Here is a 19,740-nt window from a genome sequence, read left to right on the forward strand (position 1 = left end):
AATGCTGGGTCCAAATGCGCCGGTCGAGTCCGCAATTTAATTTTACAAGTCGCATGCCGGAACTTGTCGCGAAGTCGTTTACTGAATGAGAATTGAGCAATAGTTTTTAATGGAAAAATCTCATTCGGAAATGACGAGGAACATCGTCGTATGCGTCAAGCACAACACGTCTGCATCGATTTAATGAAAACTAATTTTGGCGTGATCGATAATACGGTAGTATTTGTTGGTGTTGTTGCAATATCCACGACCATCGACGATTAAATTCAGAGTGATTGAATGTTATTGTCGATAAAATATTGACGCTCAAACAATGAAAAATTGAAATAGTTTATTATCTGGCGTTTCTAGTCTCCGTTCTCGGATTGTCCGTTGTAACGACGGGAGTTGATCGAACATAGTGTGTATTTATCTAAAAATCATAGTTTATAACGGACTACAAGTTATGCTGCGGCGGGTAGTAGCATTGCCTATAGCACCGAGTTTCTAACAGTTTAACGCAGTTTCCGTCTCATAATTGCGTCAAGTTGCATGACAATGTGAGACAGTAACTGCTCGTTACTTCAATGTTAATATCATTTTGAGAATTACCGTGTTAAAGTGTTTGGCGAGCAAGAATTTGAATTTAGGTATATTGATATAATTTATATTTAATTTTTGAATTTATAATTTGAAGTTAAGTATATTTTGCGATTAATATAATACATTTGAATTTAAGTATACTAATTAACAGTCTAGTGCAGAGCTGTCTGCCCGTACGGGCAGCGATTTTCTCGCCCTGGGCATACACAGAATGGCTGGCTTACTCGAAGCCTTGTCACAGCTACGTGGCTAGCCATGGCCACGGCCTACCCCCACTTCGCTAAGTTACTTGCCCGTAGCTGTGCCCACCAGTATTGCCAGATCAAGACTTGAGTCCCCACTCTAACTTCCCCTTCCACCGTACTATTCCCCACGCTTCCGCCGCGGTCCGGTCACGTGACGCGTTCCGCCTCTGGTACTGACAGAGAGAGGGTAACTTTTTCCCCTCAATTCATGCTCCCTTCTCTCATCCGGCGACACTGGTGCCCACGGGCATCTAGTCTAGTAACAACAGTGAAAATTGCATTTTTTAAATCGAAAACCTATTTCACCTGAACTCGAGTAGAAATTCCAAACATGTCCGCGACAACTTTCAAGCATATTGTCCCACTATGACGAAACAAAAGTGTACAAGTACCCGATTCTAATGTTCACGGTTTACGACTTATGGCACTGTTACGAGCTCGGTAGCTAACTTTGGCAGTAACGCTCGTGCCGAGTCGTGGGAAACGATCGTAAACATTTTCGATATACTTACGACGCCGTTGACAGGTGGATGTTTGTCGTATTTCCTCTCGTAATCCGCGCCAAAGTTCTGCGCCGATTAACCAGTAGGCGACGCTCATTATGATTAAAGGGATCAGCAGCAAGGTTCCATCCAAAAACAAATTGACGGCGAGCTCGGTGCCAACAGTCGGCCATTCTTCTCGACATCTGTGTCTTCCTGAAAAACAAGAGAGAAATACCGAACGCTTACGTTTTTTAATTGTTATTCGTGGACCCAGTGTCCACAGTCAAAGAAACTGAACGTGGGTTTTACGCGTCCATGATGAAAATGGCTAACCAAACTGTGAATGCATTAGTTGATATGAACACTGTTGTCGTGGATTTGTCGTGGAAAAAAGATTTGTCCCCCACCCTTCCCCTTCTACGACGTTATTCCCCTACTTTCTGGTGGCAAGCATCCCGACGCTTCCGCCACGGATCGGTCACGTAACGCGACGCGCGCACCCAATTCGCGTTGCGTCTGCGACTGCGTCGTGACTAGCCTGGTAATGACGGAGAGGGGGTAACTGTATTCTCCTCAAGTATCAATTCCCCTGACAAAAGATTACCAGGAGATTTATAGTAAACAAACAAAATTAAAAAAACACGGAAGCTGATATTGTTTGAAGATATAACGATTCATATTTATCTGAATTTTACGTAACTAAATATATTTTCATGGATATACATATTAAAACTTCCGCGATGAAACAAATTCATACCTCCACGTAAACTTTGCAGATTTGAGACAATCAGCATAGGCGTGCCCCATATAAGACTAACTATCCACACTATAGCGATCATTTTGTAAGCGTGGAACTTGGTTTGCCAGCGCCTTGATTCCAGCGTTTTGCAAATAGCGAAGTACCGTTCCAATGAAATTGCGACGAGAGTCCAGACTACTACGGACACCGACGCAACTGCAATCAAGAAATAATACAGCTGCAACGAAAATATTCACACTCCCCTTAAACAGGAACAATTGTTTTCAAAGTGGACCGAACGACTTCAGTCTGTGCGTGACGTTGGAAGAATTAGATTACTAAATCAAGTGTACAAAATTAATGAAAAATTCCTGTTGCTCAAGATTGCGAATGAAAATGAAAAGGTCACGACTTTTAACTATTTCGTCCGACCCTATAATGAAAATCTAGAACACACCTTTTGTCAGTCTAAATTACAATACATGCGCAAAGTTTCGTCGAAATTGATTAACGTAAAAATGGCAAAAAAATGAAAAAAAATTTTCAATTTCTGATTCTAAAGACAGTACCGAGAATGCTTTTAGGTATTGTGAGAGTTCAACAATTTTAACAAGTGAGATTAAGGTAAGGCATCCAATTACTGTGGGGGTGCTGATTACCTTGCTTATATTAATTATACTTATTTTCAAAGTATAATGAATATTGAAAAAGAGATATTAAACTTCTTATTTATCAATTAAAAATAAGTATAATTAATATAGGCAAAGTAATTGGCACCCCCACAGTAATTGAGTCCCGTTTTCTGTGTCATGGGATTCACAATCAAATTTCCGGAATTCTCAGTGCAAGTTAAGAACTGAAAATCGTGGCGTGTGTTCATTTTTTAAAAATGTAAATATACCGGTATTCCTTAAAGTTGCAAAATTTTTTATATCAATGCTACGCGGATTGTCTTTCTCATCTGGGAAATCATTAACGACAAGGGAGTTCTAATGAAAAATTCGCTATTGCATGCAGCCTTCTTTTTTTGTCACAGGCTGTTCGTTCAAACATTCGTTCGTGACAGCACACTTCACAGTGTATATTCCAATTTATCCTTCTCGCGTGTAGATATAGCGGAGAGATAGCAACTAAAATTTCCGTTATATTTGAACTGGCAATTGTTTTCCACTAATTCTGTTTGCAGTACGATGCCCGCGGATGTTTTTTGCGGATTTCAAACGTAAACAATCTATCTGAACATTTTGTAAACATACTTTTGTCTGTCAAAATACAGTCTGTTACAGAGAAGTGTGGACACGATCTCCTCGTAAACAATTAATCCTTTTTATAAACATTTTTATAAGTACACTTGGCTAACTCTCAGACAATAGATACTTTTCACAATATTTTTAAAGTATACTGTCGGAGATCGTTCTTGTAGATTAATTAATTTATATTAAGCTTTTGTTGTTACTCGTGTAACATTCATTTACTTAGCATACAGTAAGTAATTAAATTCCGATTTTGATACTCTGTAGGTTAACCTTCGGATTTCTGTCAGTTCTAGGCCTATGGGTCATTTCTGACCCACGCCGATATTTCGCCACAGCTTCCTTTCGATATAAGGCGATTGCTCGGGACCGGATTTCGTCGTATTGCGGATGAAGAAGGAGAAGAGGGGATAGCGATTTTCTTATTTCGAAATAAAAAGCATCGTCTTATATCGGAATAAAATTGTATATAATGACGGTCGCAGTAATTATGCGACCAATATTCTCAATTAGCGATTATTGCTATAAATCTAGGCATACTTTCAACTAACTTTCATTGAACAAGATACTCGCTGTATAATTATGAAAAAATGTGTAAGATGAAATGTAAAACATGTGCATGATGTAAATAAAATTTATACTATTATTAACTAGCCATCTTATTTGAATTGTAGTATTTCTGATAATACACCCGACACTACAAACAGATATCTCTTATCATTTATGGCTTTGATTGTTACCGGTGGTGCATCTAGGTATGAGCAGTTTATTGTTGCACGTGACCGATGCTTCATAGTGTTTTTATCTACTATTGCTGCATTCCCACGTGCTCCGCGTTATAGGCGATTCCTATCGTGAATCGTATAACCTAGTAGCTTGATTTAGTGTCTAGTAGTTAACTGTATCTCTGGTGTGGACATTATGGTTTACTGTATGCAGAGCGTTGATATTTCAGATTGCAAACGTATTTTGTGTAACGGTTAATTCCGATTCAAGAGAACTTTATGCTTTCCCTTTGCGATTCACAAGGGACGATGGTGTGCAGTAATTTACATCGTGCAAGTTTATATCAAATTTATATCATGACAAAATATTATTCGACTGTGGAGTTTTCTGTAAAATAAACATTTTCTGTGTCAATTACTGGAAACAGAAGATTCATAAAAACGTATATTAACTCCAATGTGTACAAAACAATGTAACCAGTTTTAAATTGTTCTAATATTTATTCATTTTGGTCATAATGTCTAGTCGTCTCAGTAATTGTTTTAACAGTAGTAACAATCGCAGTCGTGATTCAACAATATAACTTCGATTAATGTAATTCAATAATTTTTTCAGTGAATTATGCAGTGAAGTATTGATATAAATATTTGTAGAAATTCAGTACTGTATTTTACAGTTCCTATTTTACTCGAGTACGGTGCTTCGCTTTCCTTGCTTTATTTCCTGCTTTCACGAATTTATTCTGCGTTAAAAGGAGGTGTGGCAAGGTTTAAACAATTGGTCTCGGCAAAATGTGGGTCAAAACAAAGTAGGATACAGAACCAAATTTACAGAGTTAACTATGATGCTTCGTGTTGTGTTGGGCTGGAGCGCTAAAGTATTTTAATCTTCGTTCGAGGATAAATCTACCTAGCGGAGGTGAACACGCCTGAGATGGGCGGATAGTACTCTTGTATAGAGCTTTTTGCAGCTTGAGAGATTCACGCTTCACTCCACCGAATTAATTCTATTACAGAGACAACGACATTAACACTAAATCTACGGGGCGCCGAAAGCAACTATTTCACTTTAGAAAAGTGCGAACGAACGAATTTACCGATTTTCACAATATACGTCTGAAGAAAGAAATTTGTTGAATAATTCCCCATAAACTGGAGACCCGATTACTGTGCCTATATTAATTATTCTCATTTTTTAAGCCTACTTATGTGAAAAAATCATAAACAGATATGAGAGAGGTTCAATGTGAGGATCATTTACGTCATAACATCCGCAAACTACATTCGACAAACGAAACTTACACGATAAATGTCATCAAATGAATCTCTCTTTGAATTCACTTTACCAAATCCAACGAAGTGAACTTTTCTTGAGAATTTTCTTGCTTCCTACGCTGAAGTACACGTCTCTTTTGTTTATCCCAATCTCCCGAACATGTTTGCCCACTTCCCATAATCCACGAAAACCCAGTATTCGACGGAAGAAATGAAATGACAAATATTGCCTCCATTTTTCGTCCTCGAAACTGATCGTTTGCGTCGTCGCGGCACCTAAAGGAGGGCGTGCGAATATGTTCGTTGGCTGCACTCGTCCGAATTGACGCATAATCCGTGAATTCGTTGTCGACATTTGTTCGGGGTGCGACGGTAAACCTTCGAAGTTTCGGAGTTTCCGAAAACAGCTAATTTTCCTTATGTTACATTTCGGGTAGTGCAAAGCTGGAAAGACGGCTTGCGGCGTGGCACCGGGGCAGGGGGAGACATTTCACTGCGAGACCCTTCGAAGTTCGTTATTCGTCCTGTAGGAAACGATAGATCGCGTCGGGGGATCCAAGTGGAAACACAAATAATGAGTGAAACAGAGAGATAGCGAATAACGAGCCAACGCAAGTCGCTTAGAGAGCACCGATGACAAACGAAATACTTTACGGTTGCACTAGTTCACTCGCGCTGAACGTGTCTTCTTTGATCGTGGTTGTAGCAAAGTGCTAACTAACCTGATTCGTTGGTGTTCGCGTTCGAGCCAATTATCAGAAACGCTTCACCGCTAGTATCTCCGTAACTGTCGTATCGTCGGGCATGTCGAGCGACAGTTATGTTAGAGGTGTTACGTTCCTTGTAGTGTGTCGAACGTAGAGTAGGTTAGCGATTGAGGAAAGGAAGAGGGACCGAAGTTAGACGCTTCGACCCTCTGCTTCTCTATCTCCTCCGCTGGCCGACCTTTGTCTAGCCCCAAACATAAATCGCTTGTTACACGAGTAACTGTGATCGTGACTATATCGTGTTTGGTGTCGTTTTAATTAGAAAAACGAGACGAACACGGCGCTAGAAGTTTCATAAAAAAAAAAAAGTAAAAAATTAGAGGAGTTGCAATCTTTTGCTTCGCTCGCATTAGTGCGAGTCTCACACTTACAGTGGCCGGGATAAAATTTGAACAGTTTCGGTAGAGATGTTTGGGACAGTCACCAGATTTATCAGCGTGAAAATTAGTTTTCATGTCCAGACAAATAAATCCAGACATCGAGTACATTTAAAAAGAAAAAAAAAACAGAGACAAATTTGATGTCCCATATGAAATATGAAAAGCGAAAAGTCCGAAAGTTGACCGGGTCTCATTGTCATTCGTTTCAGGTCAGGTTCACATCTGTGAACGCTACAGCGCACACGAGTCTAAAATTCCCTTGAACTTCAGGGCTTGAGAGGATCGATTTTATGGGGAGACGCACATCGCAATGGGCGACGAACCGTTGAGCTGTGCACGTGAATGTTCGTGCTCACATCGCGCCATAGAGTATAGAGAAACTCGATGGGACGTGTGCTTGATTTATATGTCTCCCGTCTATTAATTCATTTGAGCGTTTCAAAATAGATGAGAAAGTCCGTCACTGTCTTATAGAAAATTGTTTGAGAATGTAACGTACAGCGGAACCAAAAATGACTCGACCACTGAACTTCCGGTTCTCGAGAAATTGTCCATATTTGAACATATGATTATTTTTTTTAACTGCACTCAAACTGCATATTAAATATTTTCACAACCGAAGAACACAGGAGGACCATCTTATACACCGGTACAGGTTGAACCGTTTTTTTTTTTTTTAGAAAATAACTGTTTAGTCTCGTCAAAATGACTACACTGCATCCCGTTAGATACTCGTTTACAAAGTTTCAAGGTGATATTCGGTCTTTTTATAGATGAACCTCTTAGCTGGCGTTCGGAAGTGGTCGACAAACATAAAAGAATACAGTGCTTTTTCAGGTAATACGATTTCCCTTGTACGTGGATTTTTTTTCTTGAAAAACGACTTTCGTTCCGTATCAATGTACAGGGTATACCAAAATTATGTGTAAAAACTATCCGAGTGAATTCTGCACCTTCACAAAATTACGTGCACAATTGTCCTTGATCGGTTTTTTCAATGTCAAATTTTTTATTGCAGCATCGTAATCTACTCATCGAGAGGATAAAAGGTTTCAAAGAAAGTATATGCCTCGAGTCAATCGTTTTCTTAAAAAACGACTCTAGAGTTTGGTGGACTTTTTTATTCCATATGTCTACAGAGTGTCCCAGAGTGGTGTAAGCGTGCAGGGGATGATTCTACATGAGAAAATAAGTCGGAGATATAGGATAATTTTTTTTCATTCGACGCCTCGTTTCCCGGAAATTGAAAATTCTGCGGGCGCGAGTGTTATTGAACAGGAATCGTCTGATGCGTTTGATCACGATCTGCTAATTCTACTTCGTAAAAACGCTGGCCACGCGAGCTTGTCGGACAGTAAAAATCTAGTTTAGCGGAAAATACCGGAAACCAGTAGCACAATTCGTAAGCGTCCGTGTGGTTTGTGAAAACAATAGAGGGACCTTCTCTGCAGATTCTCGAGTACCATGAAATTCGAGGATTTCGTTCCGACTATTGGATACGGCAGTCGGCGCGAGTTGACGCGCACGAAGAGAAATACACGAGGACACTTTTTACTGTCGCATATTTTCGTCTATGCTGCATTTAATTTGTATTTTATGGCATTCCCCTAAACTGTATTTTGGCGCAGCCGACGACACGACAATTACGGAGATGCTACTGTAAATTGCGATTTGATTCCGAATAGATAAACATTAATTTTTCTGCGGAAAGTCCGAGAATTAATTTGTATAATTAACAGTTCGGTTAAGAAGGTTGAATAGGATAAGGGATCCATTTACTGCGGGGTAACAATTACCGTGTCTATATTAATCATACTTATTTTAAAATTAAAATTTTTTAATTTAATATCTCTTTTCCAATGTTCATTATTCTTTAAAAATAAGCATACTTAATATAGTGCGCAGTAATTGGTACCCTCACAGTAATTGGGTTCCTTACCCTAGTATCCGTAACTCGGGTTTCCGAATTTTGGAATCAGTACCGGGAAAGAAACTAATCGATCTGGCAGTTTAAGAATTTAGTAGCCTAATAAAGTTCTTTACCTTGACTGTGAAAGCACGCACTGAGATCACGGCGGCGCTTAAATTTTGTTTTCATGCCCGGGATCGACGCAGGTATCTACGCCGGAAGCTCGATCACGGCGGATCGTATCTCTTGCTCAACCGATTTTCTAATCTATTTCTACGGTAAGTGATTTTGCTCTGTGGAATTTTCTCTCTCACTCCCTATTCGGCCAGATGGCCATTTAACGGGGAATCCACGGAAATCTCACATTTCCTTCTCGCTACGTAACTTACATTAGTTCCCTCCACTGAATACCTGAACTGCCAGAGAGAAAGATACCATTGGCAAGGATAAAAGATATCATTTAATTCAAAGAACTTTTTCTTGTCTCCTACGACGATAATACTGGTCGGTATTAAATTGTACTACGTATCACATACACTGGATGGATCACCGCCAATTCTTTCGAAACTTGCGGTGCAGTGCTATTGCAATTTATTGTGCATGATTGATACGTGCGAGGTAATGAATATAGTGACGAATGTTTAATGTAAAATTGTCATATGCAATATTATTATTGATTCCTCCGGCTACGTTACACCTTGTTATATTTATTATAAATAATTATAAAACTATTCGAAATAATCCTGGTTCGACCATTCAAATAAAAAATCATCTTAAATAAACAATAAAAATTCCGCAAATTTTATTTTGACGATCTAACGCATGAAATATTTTAAGAATTCTGTATAAATAAATGACACAATAGTGTATAATATAAATAATTCCAGTGATTCTCGAGTCGGAAGTTTGAAACTTTGAACGATTTTTGCACCTCTTTATAAGAGGAGTATTTTTACTGAAAATACATCCGAGTCTCTTCGTTTTAACTGTTTTCGAAATACTCGTTCAAAGTTCCATGGTATTCCACTTCTTCTCCACAATGTTAGGCTCTGCAGGCTTTCTTTGAGAAAACTAATTAATTAGAACAGAACTGGTGTAACGATGTAAATAGTTCCTAAGAGTGCCGTCTGCTTCGTATGAGTCAAACAGTTTCGCAGACGGTCGAGGAGGAGCGCAACAAACACCAGATTTACGAGGAGAGTGATAATTTAAAGAAAATATTTGAGTTGAAATTAAACGTGGACGACACGAGAACGCTCGTTACGTACGAAGAACTCCTTAACTAAAACCGTTTTATCCGATAAAATGATGTTCACAGTTCTCCATCTAATTCTGTTGAATAATTGCAAACGTTTGTACCCGGTTTTCAGAGACTTCAAGATCTTCTTTGGAAAAAAACCACGTAATTTATACAACAAACAAATCTATCAGCTTGTAAAACGTTGGGAGACAATTGCAAAAAATAGTGGTGACTATGTAATTAATTAATAGAACCATTATTTGAAAATCAATGGCTTGTGTTTTAATTTCAAACCGGACGCGACATTTTCAGTCGATTTTTCGACATTTTTGGGACTCGCCGTACACTCATTATTAAATAGAAAAAGAAATGATAGGTAATTATGCAGTTCAGCGGATTTTCTCAATGTTTGTTACTTTGCTATCGTTTTACTATCAATTACTATTGCTGCAGTTTCACTGATATACGTAGAATTTTGAAAATGTCTCGAAGACTTAATATTCAGGAGCCTTCTCGACAAGATCGACCTGTTATGTAAATTGCTTTTCGATCGTTGCGATGTGTTGGTGGAGACAGTCGATAAACGGCATTCCCATTCTGATGCAACACCGCCGCAGACGTGTAAGTATGTATAACCAAAATTCACTGTAGTGGTGTTCACAGCTTGTTTCAAATATCTCGAAAACTAAAGGCGAACGGCGACTATACAGAAAAATAGTTCACACTCTTAATTTCTACAATATATTAATGTTCAATAAGAACAGATAATAAGAATTTTTACAATGCTATTAACCCGTATACATGTCCCCATAATTACTAATCTATTCTCATTAGGGACCCAATTCCTGGGGAGTGCCAATTACTGTGCCTATATTAACTATACTTATTTCTAAAGCATAACGAATATTAAAAGTGAGCTGTACAAAATTATTAACTGATTTTCATGAAAAAATTTAATATCTCTTTTTTAATATTCGTTACGCTTTAAAAGTAAGTATAATTAATACAGGCGCAGTAATTGGCACCCCCTCAGTAATTTGGTCCCTTACCCCGTCTTGGTCGAGTGTAAATTATTATCTCCTCCGATTTTGTGTTTTAAAAAATTGATTTTTTGCTGTTTACTAATTTCACTAACGAATGACTCCTTTCGGGGGAACGCGGCCATAAAAATCATTCTTGCGACGTATTCTTCGACCGAGTTCAGCGTGAACTTGATTCCCCAAACCATTAGCGATCTTAGTGTAGCAACTTTTGGAGCAGAAATCGTCAGATACGTTTTCACTTCACGAAAGATTACATTCTCTTCTCGGTTCGTTAATTTCTTGGACTGGCCGGGCCGTAATTCATTGTGAAGGGTTCGTGGTTCTGTGGTTTTTTGATTTTTTATTGCGTTGTCAACGAAAGATTTACCACCTTCCGGTTCTTCGATTTCCTGCGCAGTGCAAAAGAATCTTTCGAATTTATCTGCAGATAAGTCCTGCTAGTATTTAACGAACTTCTCCAAATTTATTACATTTAATACATTTATATTGCTAATACGTTGAGTGCAATATTACGATAAACATGTACAAATGACATGCGTATACTCGAGAAGGAAATGCATGTCGGAAACAATTTTTTGCGTTGCAGCTCGCAAGATTAATGCGGCAACTGCATACACTAAGCAGTTTACCGCAGTTCTTTCTTTGAAATGTTTCTAAAGATACGGACGCGCTTTGTCTTCGTCATAAATCCTCGAGAATAATTGGAAGGGACTGAAATCTGGAGCACAGACGGGTGAAAACATTCAATTTCTTCTGCCGTGCTGTTTTTCAAGTTGTTATCCAAGATCCGTGCACAATTTCAGATGACACTTTTTCAAAGATCAATTCTCCAACGAGCTTGAAAATTCAATGTCATTCTTTTTATTTTACAGTTTAACAAATAATAGTCCGTATTTATTCAGGTTAACTATAATATTAAATCCGGGCAAACGTAGAAGATTCGACGTAATTTTAATCGACCAACCTTTAATTCCATACAGATGTTAATCTCACTTACAACTTGAAAAGTTACTAAATCATTTTTATTTTTCACTTGTATTATTCACAGAAACAAATAATGTACAGGGTGTCCCAGTATCGGTGGTAAAACCGAGAAAGGATTCTACGTGAAGAAACAAATCGAAAATGAAAAATTAGATTTTCTTCACTTGAGGCTTCGTTCTCGTGAAAATCGAGTTCAACTCTCGAACTCCTGTACTTCGGATGAAGAAGACGAAGAGGGGACAGCGATTTTCTTATTTCGAAATAAAAAGCGACGTCGTATGTCGGAATAAAATGTATTGATGGTCGCTCGAGCTTATCCCCACCGTTACGGGTTACGAATGATTCCGGCATAGGATGCTTCCCATCGAATAACGCGTGTTCGCTGCATTTTCATACTCGATTTTCTCGAAAACGAAGCTTCGGATGAGAAAATTTTATTGTATATCTTCCACTCATTTTCTCATGTAGAATCACCCCCTTCTCGGCTGAACCACCGCCGCCCCTGTGTATGTACAATAATTTAATATACTCTGGTACGTAGAAAAATTTCAATTTTTATGAACCTAGACTGCCAATCTTTATGCAGAATGTTTACAGGTCACTTTATGAAAGTCAGAATTCAGAGAAAATTTTCCTCGTCGACTCTAAAATTTCCTATTGTAAAAACAAGGTAAATTTTGTACTGTAAATGCACGAAGACCTGCAGCCTAGTCATCGGTAATCGTTGAATACACAACAATGATGATAGTTCAACTTTTAATAATTTATATAAAATGTAGATTGCGCAGATGTGTTTTGTAGAAATGACACGAAAACCCAGAAGATTATAGGCCCCGAACCTGGGTCGTTCGTGTTGGATGGAACTTAATTAAACAATACGTACCCTGGAAGTACGATATAAGTTTGCATAGCATAATCCCAAAGATGAAATTCTTCAAAATCTGGCTAAGTAGAGTGAAGGGCATACAGAAGATACCGAGCAGCAGATCCGCAACTGCCTGGAAAATCAGAAAATGAATTTCAAACTTCTAATTAATTACTGGAAGGAAGTTGAAACCGTTCGACGTCGTGACCAGATTAATAAGGATCGTTTCGCTTAATTAAGTGGATTCTTATAGTCGAAAACATAAAAAAGAAAAAACATAAAATAATTTCGGTTGGATTAACACCATTTCTATCATACGAACAATTGATCGCTTTCATTAGCGGGACGTAAAATGAGTTCATTGGCTTATTGAATGGTATTGAGACATTATTTTAAAGCGTGTAGCCGCTTGTGTTTTACTTTCGGATCGGACACGAACTCTTTTGCAAAATCGTCTACTAGTTTTGACATAGTGCTTGTGCATTTCTTCAATAGAAAAATCATGAAATCCACATAAAAATCCGCAGTTTAATCGTGAGCACCGAGAATCAGGATTTTCATTGACCAGGGCGCAAATTATTTTTTCGCTCGTGGATTGCGGGGGACGCACGAGAGAAACGAAGCTTGACCTTTGGCGTCTCCTGCTCTAGAAAGGCAGAATGTATGCGGGCCGATGCGTTTGTTCGTTGCCGAATGTGGCCCACGTGAAATAGACTCTGGTGAAGGCTATTTTCCTGTTCGATTTCTATCCTGTCTGCCGAAATTGTATTTTCGTACCGTGGAATTTCAGCGACACAGACACATCGTGTCGTAACCGATCAAAATTGTCGCAACGATTCTACAGCGCCGTAAACTGTTCAACTGTTGCCAATCAATTGGAAAATCTGTTCTGTTTTGGCATTGTCACGCCGACAAGGTATTATAACAATTATCCTATGCGACGATATCGAATTTTTATTCAATGCTTCATTCAACGGAAACCCATTCACATGCTTCTATATTCAAACGGGAGGCTTCAGAGTTAATAACTTTTTCAAAAATTGGACCGAACGATTTGAATTTTCTCTTTTTTTTTTGAGATGTTAGAAGGATTAGTTTTTTGAAATTGCTGTTGCTCGGAATTTTGATGAAAAAAGTGGAGGTCACGATTTTTATCTGGTTTATTTGTGCTCATAACGAAAATTTGAAATGTGCATTTTGCATGAAAAAGCTACAGAAAGATTTACACTAATAGTAATTTCAAATTGCAGTTACCCATTTGTTGTCATAAATGCGTAACATTGGCACTGTTACCAATTTTTATATGAATTTGCATTTTCATTGGCAACAGTTGCAAATCTAAGGCGAAATTAAGAATTTCCAGTATCAATGGTTGCGGATGAAGAAGAACGTAAAAGAGGATAACTCTACGAAGCTCCTTATCTTATTCTCTTTAGGCGACTTTTATGAGCAAGAAATGCATAAAAATGTCAACCTAATGATGATGCACAGTTCTATTTGCAGTACTTGAATATCTAATGGTTGCAAAAAGTACCTGATATTAAATTATCCACGTCTTTCTATTTTTTGATATCAAACGAGAAAAAATGTGTCTTTGGTGAAGAGCTTGCTCGATATAGAATTATTATTAGAAAAAGTATTATTAAGTATTTCAACACCACTTTTCATATAACAAGGAAAGTGTAGAAAGTGGAACCACATTTACATTACTGAAAACCATATAATTATGTTGAAAAGAAATGGGGGGAAGAGGATAGTTCAGATGAAAATGCTATGAAAAATTGTGTTAAACTGATATATTCATTGATAACATATTTAAAAATAATACCAGACTTTCTGTCATTATTTGCCTTTCAAGATATATGGTATTTTAACATTTTCGACAATTCGTATGTTAAAAAACAATAAGTTTTCTATCAAAGCTAAAAAAGTAAAAAAAAAGACAACAAACTTTGAGAAGAAGAAAATGGCCATACCACCCGGAGGGATATACATATAAGCTGATAAAAATCGTGACCGTAGTATAAACTTAGAATGTTTCTTCAGAATTCATAGTTTTCTATAAACTAGCAATATCTCTACAGCGAACGAAAATCAATTTCATTTTCTTTCCCTCTTCCTTGCTTATAAAATGAAACTGTTTTTTTTTTTCATAACAACCCTATAAGTGATTAATAGATTGCGGATTGCGGATGATATGTCACAAAATAATTTATAAATTATATAATGAGAACACAATGTTACACGCCGTTCAGGTGGTATTACATGAAACTGCTTGATTGTTTTATGCAGCAAATCTGTATCGCAGAATGAATACGTTTCGAGAGATGAAAATATTTATTATTGAAATTGAAAATACTCCGTGCATCCTGATATGAAAACATAAATTACTTAGGAATGGAATATAGTCATTTTGTCCAAACATAATTATGTATAAGCTGAATGATCAAGATACAGCTTTAAAGTTATTTTAATGTAAATAAAGTTATTTTAAAGTTAAAAACTGTTCTCTTCTTTTCTGTGAAAGTATTACAGCAAATTCAGTAAAACATTCATGGTATTTTAAAAATGTATTAGAGTGGACCAATATTTCCAGAATGATTATTCTTGAATTCCATGAATTTCAATATTCGTTTCAAATGCGTTTTCTAAAAGTTTCATAATGAAAGAGTTCATCTATATTCAGTTCAGACCTCGGAACTTCTGAAATGATATTATTTGAAAAATTATTTAAAATAACACGTTGTTTTATTTTATTTGTTTGGGATCATTTTAAAATTGTTCTTCGAAATTATATGAGATGACTTGTTGATCAGGTTTGAGTCTGGGGATCATTTCTTTCGTCGAATTTTAAGTAAAATACATAATTTTGATTTTCAACCAACAATATTGAAAACAACGGTGCGAAATGAATTGTTCCAAATAGGTTATTTCGTATTTTCATTTCGAATCAAATGTGCCCAGGAAAAGAGTTTTCACGTAATTAATTTGTAATTTGATTACAACGTTTTCGAATTTTGGCCACGAACTCGACCGAATTCGCCACTGTGCGATGGCTGGCAACTTGAGGTTGTACTCACACCCGATGGGGAGCTTTCGTTGACACATGTTTAGAAAGTTAGGGGTCTTTACTGTGGACGATACCTTGTTCTTAAGGGATATGGCCGCGGAGTGGGGATGTGCGAGGGTGTCTTCTAGTGAGCGTGAGTGACTTCTCATTACTTATCGTGGAACCATCCGGAGACGTATTCGGCACTTTAAGTAATTTTGCGAGTGAATCGATCTGGGAGCAGGAGCAAGTGTGTGAAGTGAGAACAACATAATTCCACATCGTCATTCTTGTAATATTCAGACAAGTAAGTATTTTTATTGCTACTATTTGTTATCGTTAGTGTTTCTGCTTATGTTCTTCCGCTATATTTGTTACATTGATATAACTTCTCTTAATTTTCGTATATATCTCTTTAATTAATGTTTTGTAGGAATCTTAAATCTAGCTAAAGGCGGAGCGGTCGTTGGTATATAAAACTACAGTGAAGGAAGAAAGGTCCGTATCATTCAAAGCTTCGGCTGTGACTGACTGCAGGCACAATTCTCGTCGGCGATGGGAATTTTCCCATTTTTATGGCCCGCCATCGGGCCTATGTCCTAAGTGCCCTGACACAGTCCCGTATCGCACCGGACGCCTAAACAGGATCTCGGCTTACAATAACAAGCCTCCAAGTACGACATGTTTAAATTAGTATGTTTTCTTATAAACCATGCCACAGAAATTTTGACTGTATTTTTAAATTCTAGGCAAGTAAACAATGGAAACTGCAACATGGACGGTGGTTCAGTTCATCGAAGATGGCAGCGTGGAGGCAGTGCCAACAAAGTGGTTAGAGGGCGAAAATTGTTACTGGCCACCACTGCAACGGGGTCGTTTCATGACCGCAATCAAAAAAATGGAGGCCAGTAACAATTTATGGACCAAGTACAAGGTCAAGATTTTTAGAAACAGCACTTTCGGTAAGTTACAATTATTATACACTCTAAATGTACAATTGAAATAATAACGCTTGTAACGTTTTCGTTTAATGCTTCTAGATGACTACATGAAGGCCAGAAACAGGGCAAAGGCCGCAGAGGAGACGAGCGATCTGCAATCGGAGGCAGAGTCACCATTGGAGAGAAGAAAGAGGCCAGCGTTTACATTAGAAGACAGTACCTCCTCTGACAAGGCAGCAGTTTTCTACCCTGCTCCAGATTTGAAAAAACAGAGGAACATAGGTATGTCAATTCAAAAGGAAGCACTCGATAAAACATTATATATTACATTCATAGTTATAAATCATTCTGGTTCTGTAATTAGTATATCTTTTTAATCAAAATATATTTTCTTTTCAGCCACTTGTTCGCACTCTGTTGGCGAGGAATCGCAGGGAGAGGGGTAAGAGGATGAGATACATTACGATAAGCAGTGTAGTATTGGTAAGTTAAGAAAAATATTTTAGAGATAAATAAGTTCACTTTAAAAAATATAATATCTAACAAACAATTAATAGGAGAGCAAACGGAAAATAACTGCTGCAAGGGGAACCATTTAACGATAGTTCTGCTCACAGAAATATTAGCAGAGGTGCGAGCACTGAAGGAGACAACACACATCAATAACGCAGGAGGATCACGCAGCGTGTCGTTTCTCAACAAATTCCCGAATTTAAAATTCCCGCTAAAATCGTTAGAAGAGGTAACGTTGCTTCAAGAAGTTCTAAGCAATCCGAAGGAATTTGATTATGGAGTAAGTACAATTTACAGATGTAATAAATAAACTAATAGTAATTGATCTTTCATTTTCATTTAGTTAACAGAATGTCCTATTAATAAAATTTTATTTTAGGTTACGGAAATGTCTAAAATAGGAGGAGACAATTTGTATTCCTTCGTGAAGAGAGTACTGACGACCCTCCTAACCAATGAAGTTGCTCTGCAGTACAGTTGGATGGGGAGGAAAGGGAAGAAGCCCTTCCACTGCTCCAAGATCGCGGAGATCGTAATGTGTAATTATTACCCTTACTTTGGTGTTACCATAATAACGATGATTCGTATGCAAATCACTAAAAAAAGAAATTCTTATTCAAGGTGCTGCAGAAAGGGCCAATATCCACGGCAGTAAGAGAGATTCAGAAACGTCAATACAATTATGGCTGAAGAGGGCGTCCGACCGCATAAACGTTACTAATAAGTTATTTTAAGTTTAATTTTAATATTAGTTGTAACTGTAATTTTCATTCTGATTTTGATTTTAATTTTAATTGCAATTTTAATTGTAATTTGAATTGTAATTTGAATTGTAATTTTAATTGTAATTGTAATTTGAATTTTAATTTGAATTTGAATTTGAATTTATTAGGATTGGGTATTTAAATAATCGACTTCACTGGAGAATTCTTTCTATAGCTGTTTTATTAAACAGCGCGGAAGGACGATGTAACAAGTTCGGCTAACGGACTCGAAGTGAAGAAAAGAAAAAGCAGGGGCGAAAGAGAAATCTTTCGTCCACTTGAAATAAGGGAAAAACCCAGGCCTGCATCGTTTATTGCTCTGGTCCTCGGGTACGACAAATACCAGGCCTATGGGCCCGATGACATCTGGTCTGTTATTCTAAGGCAGAGAAAGCTACAGTGTTTCTCATGGACAACGTAATTTATTTTTGCTCTTTTGGCTGTTACGAGCCAGGGCTATGAGCGACGCGAGAGGCCGGCGAGGGGATTTTTACCCCAGGAATATGGTTTCAATTGTTAGTTAGGTACGCGGACGCACCTGATGCGAAATCAGGGAGCTGCTAGGATACGGAAGAACCCAATGCGAAATCGGGGATCCGCCTAGGATGGTATAATTTCGTGGACGCACTCAATGCGTAATCGAGGAGCCACTAGGTTGGAAAAATCTTCGTTGAATTGAATCTAAGATTAGTAAGCCTCGTAACTTCTATATAATTTAATTGATACAATCCGAGCGGTTAGATTGTATCGTGTGGGAACGTTCAATTATTATATTAGGATTTTAGGCAATAATTAAGGATACGCGAGTTAACAAACAAGACAATTTATTCTGAATTGAAATTATTACAAGTGTTGTTGTTTGTGTCGCGAATGAATATAATAAATGTACAATTAGAGGAATTGTTTACCTATGTTGCACGGTGTTGACGCACTGGCAATGCGGGGTTAGATGGCGATTGTTGAATGCCAAATAGAATATATACCGAACTAACGGAATCTATAAGGTTATGAATTGATTCGAAAGGGACTTTAACCCGATCTCACTAGACTTGACTCTGTAACGCGACGTGACTGCACGATTACTATAACGTTACGGAACCGTTTCTGAATCTCAACTGAACCGAAGAGGATGAAAATGAACGGGTTTATATACCTTGAAAATGAAAGGGGTACTCTGTTTAAGATTTAATGTCACGTAGGGTCACAGTCACATTTTTTGTCATTTCTAATGAAAAGCTGGCCTCAGTTAGATTTTGGAAAAAGTGGTTAATGAAGGTTATCCGGGCTATTTCTTATCAGAATATTGTAACGAGTCCGTTTCCCGGCGGATCTCGTAACAACGGAATTCCTCGCGGCCGGATTTGGCTCGCCGTGCCAGGGTTCTCGCAAGATAACGCGAGGGTTACGGCGGGACGCGGACGGTCGGGCACGGGTGGTTAACGACACGAGTATTCCAAATGTTCGTCACTGTCCCGGCTTCGCGTTCCGGCGGTCGGCGGTCGCGGTTCGTGCCTCAGGTTACGGCGGGGTCGGGGCCGTACGCGGCGGCGTATCCGGACCAGGGTAATTTCGGCGGGCGGAGAGCCCGTGCCCCAGGACGGCCGGCGAGGCGCCGGCTGCGGGTGGTTCGCTCTCCGTGGGTGTGTGGGCGGAAGCGGAGGTATCGGGTTAACGGGAAAGTAAGGTACTTACCCTGGGTCCGGTCCTCGATCGCTCGGCGTTCGGGGCGGCTCTCCAGGTGGTCTGGCACGCTGCGGCGTAGATCGGTGTTCGCGGGTCGCGAATAACTCGGCACACTCGCGGTTATAAGACCCGCGGGTAAAATAGTACTCCGCGAGAATCGGCGGGCGGTTTCTCGGCGTCGGAACAGCGCGGGTTCGAGCGTATCCGGGCGGTCGATATCGGCGGCTGGGGAATACGGTTCGATCATCCGACTGATCGCTATGACGGCGGAAAACCCAAGAGACCGTTTTCCGGTTCG

At 38.6% G+C, this 19,740-nt stretch overlaps 1 protein-coding gene across 1 annotated transcript; it reads right to left on the reverse strand.

Annotated features, from left to right (window-relative positions):
• Positions 1–1,845: 1,845 nt before the first annotated feature.
• Positions 1,846–13,773, reverse strand: LOC143364580 (gastrin/cholecystokinin type B receptor-like). Its single transcript, XM_076804855.1, has 5 exons — positions 13,747–13,773; positions 12,932–13,138; positions 12,511–12,655; positions 2,070–2,267; positions 1,846–1,901 (listed from the first exon to the last, which is right to left on the reverse strand). Exons 1-5 carry the CDS (start codon positions 13,771–13,773, stop codon positions 1,846–1,848), a joined length of 633 nt encoding a protein of 210 aa, XP_076660970.1.
• Between the last annotated feature and the right edge of the window lie 5,967 nt (positions 13,774–19,740).

This window comes from Halictus rubicundus, unplaced genomic scaffold (genome assembly GCF_050948215.1).
Source record: "Halictus rubicundus isolate RS-2024b unplaced genomic scaffold, iyHalRubi1_principal scaffold0712, whole genome shotgun sequence".
Taxonomy (NCBI): domain Eukaryota; kingdom Metazoa; phylum Arthropoda; class Insecta; order Hymenoptera; family Halictidae; genus Halictus; species Halictus rubicundus.